The sequence below is a fragment of the Schistocerca gregaria genome, chromosome 1 (genome assembly GCF_023897955.1).
Source record: "Schistocerca gregaria isolate iqSchGreg1 chromosome 1, iqSchGreg1.2, whole genome shotgun sequence".
Taxonomy (NCBI): Eukaryota; Metazoa; Arthropoda; class Insecta; order Orthoptera; family Acrididae; genus Schistocerca; species Schistocerca gregaria.
In genome coordinates this window covers 545,931,761-545,940,581 of record NC_064920.1, presented here as the reverse complement: position 1 = coordinate 545,940,581, position 8,821 = coordinate 545,931,761, and the positions used below count along the sequence as shown (strand labels likewise).

The following is an 8,821-nucleotide window of genomic DNA, read 5'->3' as shown; positions in this document are numbered from 1 at the left end:
GTGAGAAAATGAATGGAACAATTCAGGCACAGGCAAGAGAGCATATGAATTTATGCCTACCATCAGGGAGAGACTAAAAATGAGATACCTCAGCCTAATGAGTTGACTGATACATTACCTGGCCTGTATGCTACATATCTATACAAAATCATAAGACAGATGAATGATAGTTACATCTGTGGCAGTGTGTGCACTCTGGAACACATACTGTGGGACTGTGTACTCTACAACGATGTCATGGGTAATGGCAGTCTGGCATTAAGGATGTTGGATCCCATACTAGCACTGAAAAGCAGGTAACAACCTGTCGCATCTTGGACAATACTGCAACCACAGTGTCCATGAAGGCCAAGGAAAACTTCATGAGGCAGTCAACCACACATCATCACACTGCCCATCCTCATTAGAAAACACACACTCCAGATGGAAAGATGATTACTGAGGTTGGTGACCACTGAATGAAATGCTTTCTCAATTGTTTGCATTGGTGCAAGTGATCAAAGAAGTATTAATTCTAAGACATAACAGTGAATCTTAAAATTGATTGTTGTAGTGGAAATGCTGCTGGTGTGCTATCCTATACCCAAGGAATCCAACAGACAATGGCTGTTGACCAGGGTAGTATGAAGGTGGATCCAGTAACACAAAAAATCCATCTACAGTTTAAATGCACCAAAACAAAAGAACAAAAACAGAACAGCTTCTGTATTACTAAGAACAGTATTAGCAACTGGGTAACTGGTTAAGGATTTTATTGCAATTGTGTAATGGTACGTGTAGTTTTAGTATTATCTTTTTCATTGAGTACCAGGAATAAGTAATAATTTAAAAATTAATTTGATAAATTATTATTATTATCCATGAAAAGGGAGTTTTATGGCCTTAATTAGATTCTCAGATAATAGGCTGTAATTGTAAAGAATAATAAATAAACTCACTACCTTCTCCAGTTTTGGCTCTGGTGGAAGAATGGACTATCATTCCTCCACAGACATTGACACACTGTTGAAAGTGACCCCATCAGCGTTCAAGCCATCATAAGGGTGAAGGACACAACCTACATAAATGTCCACTAGTAAGTATCCACATACTTTTGATCAGATGGTGTAGCCCACATAAGTATCCTTATTAATTTTGCAATGAACTGACACATAGGATTCACAGTGTCACTTCAAGCAACTGCAAGATAATGTTTTCAAAATGTATTGCAATATCTTACAGCTATGACCAAATAGTCCAATAAATAAAGTCACAGGGCATAAATTAATATTACTTAAGACCTTGTGTTACTGTGTAATGTGTACATGGCAGCTCTCTTCAGCACCTTTATGAATTTGCTGTTTGAAGAGGAATATGAAAGTGACCTGAAATAATACATCCAGCAAATAGATTTAAAACTTATAGTTGCAGAACACATTGAGCATTTCAGTTTGTGGAGTGTCAATATATACTATTTAAAAGTAACATATAACTGAAGTGAAAAAAGAAAGATTGAAAACACTTTCCTATATTCTTACTCCAATAACAGATGAACACAGAATAGACTACCACATTAATACACTTCTGGTGTTTTAGTTCCTACAGATACAATTAATACAATATTTCTCCATGGAACCCAACAAAGATTAAAATAAAGTCTTATGATGCAGTGTGTGAAATAATACTTCAAATACAGTACAGAAAATAAAAGGGTTCCAAGTTAGATAATCCTGCATTTTCAAAAATATGTTTAAAGCAAGAACACAGGCTTCCATAGCCAGTGTCAGTTTGAATAAAACCCCTTTGGTTGTTCTGCCTCATCATTATGAAACAGCAGAATAACTATAAATCTGACATCTGAGATATTTTAGAATGGTTCTCTTCAGTGTGATTAAACTGAAATTTAGTCAGTCTCAAGAGGATCGCTGCAAAGACAAACAAATTTCTGTCCATATCCGTTCTTCATGTGGAATGAGCATTTTATTATGAATCACATCCTACTTCCCCTTTCTTTCTTTTTTCACTAAGTGATAAAATGTGAATCTTCAAGAACACCACAGCTGTTAACTCTCTCATGGCCCACTCTTTCTCACTGAAATCATTTTACTTTTAACAAAATTGATCTTGAACAGTTATATAACTACATCATTTGGAAATATGGCAACAAAAAGAATTTTTCTAATCCATCCAGAAAATTGAGTCCACAATGCACAATCAGAACATGAGAAGACATGTTTTGCATAAATAAGGTTTAACAGTGAACCCATTGTTTATGAAGTATTAACTTCCAGTTTGCTCTGTTTTATGGCTAGAACTGCATAACACCTTGGTGATGTGACTGGATCAAACAGTTGCACTAGATGAGCATCTTCAATTCCCTGCAATTGTACAATGTTTTTCTCATTAGACATGGAACAACAATGATATTCAAAGAATGCAAGCAATATTAGAAAGAAAAGTTGTTCAGTGATTCATCAAGATAATATGCTAAACAAATATATATGACCTGCCTTCTACAAGCAAGGGCCTGATGACTATGGAACAATTGGTAATGCTGATTAGTCCATCCTTAGTAACATCACCTGGTATATTGTGCATACAGCTTCTGCTGTTATCAGTCTATAATTTTCTTTTCTATGACTGAATTAAGTATGAAAATAAACAATCCTGCAAATCATTAAGTACACTGCTGAAATGCATTGTCAAGAGTGAAAAGTAAGCTGGTCCGGTTCAAGAAAATTTTACCGGACAAGTAACATATTATTAGCCCCCACATCAGTTACCTTTCCTTGTGCTCTTAATAAAAACTTTAAAAATAAATAAAAAATCTAGCAATCATGGAAGTGGGTTGTTCTTTATTTTAAAATGAATAATACACAGAATTTCTTCAGAAACATAAATAAATTTCTAAATCTTATTTCAGTGCTTAATATTAAGAGAAGAAACAATTCATTTCCATTTTAGAAAATTTCTGATATCTTTAAAAGCTTTCAGGATTTTTTTTTATTCATGTACATAGCATGTTTCACGATTAATAGTGAAAACTGACCTGTAAAAGTATATGACAACAGAAGCAAAAACATCTACTAAACATGAATTTACAAATGAGCCATTTGAAAGACAATTGCAAATGTGTGGTTACAACCTGCCATTGAATATGTGTGAAGTATTGTCATCATTGTCGTCATCATCATCATCATCATCATCATCACCACCATCACCACTTCCTTCCAGCAAACCAGGTAGGACCTTTGTGAACAATATGTCTCCATTGATTTCTGTCCTCATACAGCTTTTTTCTCTCCACTGAATCCCATGTTATTCCTCTCAAGATCTTTATCTGTCCATCTTTTCCTAGGCTGCTCAGTCGGTCTTTTTCCTGGTACCTCCATCTACAAACACTGATGTAGAGTTCGAGTTATGTGCATTCACTTCACATGACCTAACCATCTCAATCTTGCAGCACTCATTCTTTCCTCCGTGGTTCACCTGCAGGTCCCTCCTTACATATTTGTTCCTGATTCTGTCTCTCCTGGCTTTTTGTAGGGCTGATCTAAGGAACTTCATTTCACAAGCCTGTATCTGACACTCTTCTCCCATATTTATGACACAGACCTCCAGACTATAAGACATGATTGGCAGGAGATATGTTTTATACATGGTCTGTGTAGCTCTGAAAGGTACTACTTTGTTTTAGATTAGATTTTGTACTTGGTGGAAGAAGCTGGATTGTATTTCTTGTTATGGTAGGCCTTGAGCGAAATCTGAGCACAGTTAGAGGGGGATTAATTTGTAGCAAGAGGTCATAATTAAAGTATAATTAAAGTGCAGCTATTCACTGAGGTCCAGTGTGAGTAGTAATTATCATATGGTAGTGAAACTTGTTAGATAGGCTAATGGATTAATGCAGAAACGATTAACACTGGAAAAAATAGTTCCAATTTTGGCAGTCAGGAGCAAATCTGACACTATACACTGTTTGTAGAATAGTATGACATCCAATCTGTCATTTGACAAAGCAATATGTCAATGAACAGTATGGCTATCGAGAAGAGGGACTGTGTGCAGTTAGTGAAACTATTTATGTAAACAGCAGCAATTACAGTGCTACACTGAGAGAGTGTTACTGACCGAAGAGAGGCCCAATGTTATTAAATGGTTTACAGAAGATGGTACTGAAGTTCGGAAATGTGGCAAGAGCCTAGTGTGACACCTGGTTGCTGTTGCTGTAACTGACCACGAAGCACACGCCTGGGTAGTGCTAATACTCATGCAGTGTCATGAGAATTGTCCATCCTATGTTCAACAGTATGGAAAGTTTTGTAGTATATTTTACATTGTTAGCCATACAAGATATAGATGGTGCAGCAGCTGAAACCGCATGATCTGCAGCAATGTTCTGAATTTGCTCATTGGTTTCTGGCATGGATTGAAGCTGATGACATGTGACCAGGAAATATTCTGTGGGGGCACATTTTATACTACAGGGTGCAGCGAATATGCAGAAGTGCGGGAGTTGGGGTATTGTTATACCACATGTTGTGGATGAAGAGCCACTGCACTCGATGTATGTGACTGCTTGGTGTGGATTCACAAGCACCTGTATCCTTGGTCCAGTCTTCTTTGTAGAGAATACACCCAGAGGGCCTGTCAGGTATATTGTGACCTCACTGTACAGTGTATGATTACTCATTTGGAAGAGCACAACTGTGTGGAAAATCCTATTTTCATGCAACGTGGAGCAACACCTCACGTTGGTTGCCAGTGAAAAACCTGCTTAACGCAACCTTCTATGATTTGTTATCTCCAGATGTTTTCCACATACATAACCTGCAAGATCACCTGATCTGAATCCATGTGACTTTTGGCTCTGGGGATATCTAAAGAAATGCACTTACCAGGGACACCTTGGTATCTACCTGATCTGAAGGCCAGTATACAGGAAACGTTGATTATGTTCCACTGGAACTACTGTGAGTAACTGTTGATCATGTCATTTTATGGATGCAGCATCTTGTCAATGCCTCCAGTGCTCATATTGAATGAATTGTGTAAGTGGGTGTAAATTAGGTCGGAATTAATGCATTATCATATCTACCAAATTTTGCTGCCATATGATAATTACAGCCCTCACTGGACTTCAGCGTGTAGCTGCACTGAAATTATAACCACCCAGTACTCACTAGGACAATATTTCACACTCAAATTAGTAGCAGTTCGTAGCCATAAATTCAAAATTATCTTGTTAGTGGTTCATTTGTGGCCCCAAGCTTACTGGAATATTTTGTTTTTAAGATTATTATATTATACTTTCACCCATGCCAGCTTTCACTGCTAATTATTTTTCACTCTGTGTACAAATGTCACCTCTGGGCACCTCTGACGCTCCTCTCAGCTTGTTGCCCCAAGGGGCCACTTTCGTCACTTGAGCCTTGAACTGGCCCAGAACATAAGAACGCAATTGATGAGTTCAGCGACAGACTGTAGGTGGAGCCATGTGCACAAGGGAACCTGAGCAGGAGTTGAAAACAAATTTTGATGTGCTACCCAGAATTTCCATGAATATGAATATTGTGTCCCAGTAATCAGCAGTACAAAGTTCTGCCACATGATGCATCTAATTGTTTCTTTCATGTGTCAGTCTGACATGTGCTATCATTGTGAGTGCAGTATGCTGATTTCTTTATAGTGTGCTCTACTGTGTCTGCAAATTCTGAAATAGCAAGGAATTGCATTAATGTTTGTTTTCAGTTCTGCAAAACTGCAACTGAAATGTACCACATGGTATGGGAGCCTTCTGGTGATCAATCTTTGAGCCAAGCCGGAATAATTGAGTGGTTTATATGATCTAAAGAAGGCTCTAAGTCTGTGGCAGATAACAGACACTAAGGACAACTGCAGTCACACACAACTCCAAAACTATCAAGAAAGTGCGTTACTTGATTCACAATGACAGAAGGCAAACAATCTGTGAAACAGTTAAGAGATGATCCAGATCTCCTGTCCAGGGTCATAACTGCTGATATATCATGGGTGTGCACTTGTGACCCTGAAATAAAACAGCAATATCTGCAGAAGACACCAACCTTTCCATGCCTCAAAAAAAGGAGCATCAAATCTGCAACAACATAAAGTATATGCTAATTAATTTTTCTACTATTAATAAAGAATTTATTCTGTGTGGTCACAGGAAAATTCTACTGTGATGTTTTGAGGAGACAGAGAGAAAATGTTAGATGCAAACAGCCTGACAGATGGGAGAACAAAGACTAAAGCACCCGAAGAAGATGGATGTGTCAGTCATTGAAATGTTGTGCATAAAATTGAAGCACTAACTTGGCAGAACACCCTGAAAGCACAAAATTCATCAATAATTTAACATTATCAATGATTGATATCCACACAAACTTATCACTTTCTTTCACAGGCAATGGCTGAATTTTTTGGAACATGTTGTCACTGATGAAAAGTCATGGACCCACACAGCAATGCTGGAATCTATGCTGTCAAGTCAAGGCAGTTCATCAAAACGAAAAATACTTAAGCTCATTTACCTCCAAAGGAAATTCAACAGTGTGCACTTTTTGGGGTTTTACTGGAACTTGGGACAGATATTAAACTGCAAGTCTATTGGCTAACACTTTTGAAGCTGCCATATATATTTGATGAAAATAATTTCTAAATCTCCTTGACAGCAATGCAGGTCTGCACACTGCTCTCCTCATAGTAGAAGTGAAGCTTTATGAGCTTTTTTTAAAATAATATCTCATTTGTATTAACTCTTCCTGTACTGCTGCTGACATACTCTTACTTGTCACAATAGACGTGCAGCTGTGTTGCATTTACCATTTATCTTTTATTTCATTGTCTCAACTGCACATTTATTTTTTACAATAACTAGCTTCAATCAATATTGATCATTTTGATATCTACGTAGTTGCTTAAGCAACCTGTCAATCATACCTATACTGAAATACACATCAGAATACTGACAGTAGCTTCCTGTAATTACAGAAATGTCTCACACTTCATCAACTGGAGGGAGGAAAAAGGTTGACAACTTCAACAGAAAGGCTGACTGTCTCAGAGTTTTATGTAGGGCATTTGACAAAGATTGTTTTATGATATCAGAGCTGTGATCTCTAAGGTTTTTTTGGTGTGACTGGTCAACAGTGTGCTTCCTGGTGTTCTGCCACATTAGAGTTTCCATTTGATGCACAATATTTTGATGACTGACCCAGCCATCTTCCTCAGGTCCTGTGAGTTTTGCTGTTATACGTACTCCCTGCCTGGGCTTCACCAGGCTGTCTGCTTATTAGAGTCCAGACAGTGAGTAAACAGTAACGGCAAAACTCACAGCATCTATAGAAGACAGCTGGGTCAGTCAATGAAATATAGTGCATAAAATGGGAACAATAACTCAGCAGAACACCTGGAATATCATTACTGATATCAAAGCTATCTGCATCAAATGGGTCATTATATAGGAGGAGACATGGTTGCTGATCAGTACCTATCTTTTGAAGGTGAATTATATACAAGCATATAGTGCTACTGATAGGCACGCATAAAGAGACACATACTAACTACCCCAGCTTTCAGAATTATAATTTCCTTCCTCATGGAGAAGGTTGAAAGAAAGGGCAGGTCACTGAGACCTCAGGATGAAAGGGGTCCAGCTTGTCATGACATCAACAGGAGGCAAAGAAACTGAGGCATCAGAGAGAGAGAGAGAGAGAGAGAGAGAGAGAGAGAGAGAGAGAGAGGATGTAGGAGGTCAAAATAGTACAAAAAACAATATGCCAGCTTCTTACCTGAGTTAAGAAAAGATACACATAAGATTAAATTTTGTATATAGTGATTCCCTTACAGCTTAAAACACAATAAAAAATAAAATGAAAACAGTATGGCAGACAAGTGGTGATAAGAAAAAAAATCAATCCTAGCTTGGAGTGAGATGCAGAAGGCACAAGAAATAACTAGAAAGTTATAATGGTGAAAAGCTCAGGGCCAACACTTGGTTGCTTCTAAGTGTTAGCTAAGGAAGAGAGCTAAACTCAAAATAAACACCAGGCTGCAAATGAAAATGAAAACTAAGTAAATAAAAGAATTTGTGGAGAGAAGATAAGCTGTGGGAGGAAGGTACACAAAAACTTAAAAAGTAAAAGAGGAGTCACAAAGAGAATGATTATACAATAAGCAGAAGGAAAATGGGTGGAAAGAAGGGGGGAACCAAGGGCAAAGTGAATACAATCATTTAACAGGTGGATGGCAACATTTCTCCAGCATTTATGAGTCTTCTTTTTTTCTTATCTTGCACATCAGATGTCTGCATTTGATTTCTCCTGTCTTTCTTTTGGCATGTACAAGAGAACTCTTAATTCTGAAGCTTTATCTTAATATTTTGTTGTTTCATCCTGCTGATGCCAAATCTTCTTAATCTGAACACAAAAGTTAATGGACTGTTTGACATTTAAGGACATAGTTTCCATATTTTGAGACTTAGTTATCATGATTATTCCACATGCTTTTACTCTCGTATACAAAACTAGTACATACAAAATAGAACAAAAGACCAGAAAGAATGAAGACACATACACTTGTCGAAACAGGCAGTGTTTGACACATTTTTTATGGTGACTACAGTCTCTTCACAATAGTGTGGGAAAGACATTCACTCATTCTGTACAGCACTCAATGTGAACCTAACAGATACAAAAACAAGAATTGTATTGTAGCCCAACAAACAAACTCATAGTCTAGGATGCAGGTTCAGACTGGAGAAAGATGAGGAAGGAAAATACAGCACTCAATGTGAACCTAACAGATACAAAAACAAGAA

At 37.5% G+C, this 8,821-nt stretch overlaps 1 protein-coding gene across 2 annotated transcripts in view; it reads right to left on the bottom strand.

Annotated features, from left to right (window-relative positions):
• Positions 1-1,491: 1,491 nt before the first annotated feature.
• Positions 1,492-8,821, bottom strand: part of LOC126355899 (probable methyltransferase-like protein 25) — a 70,514-nt gene continuing 63,184 nt past the window's right edge. For both annotated transcript variants that reach the window (XM_050006412.1, XM_050006420.1), the window contains one exon: positions 1,492-2,357. In XM_050006412.1, the coding sequence (XP_049862369.1) occupies positions 2,250-2,357 (108 nt within the window). In that variant the 3' untranslated portion in view covers positions 1,492-2,249. The remainder of the gene's footprint in view (positions 2,358-8,821) is intronic.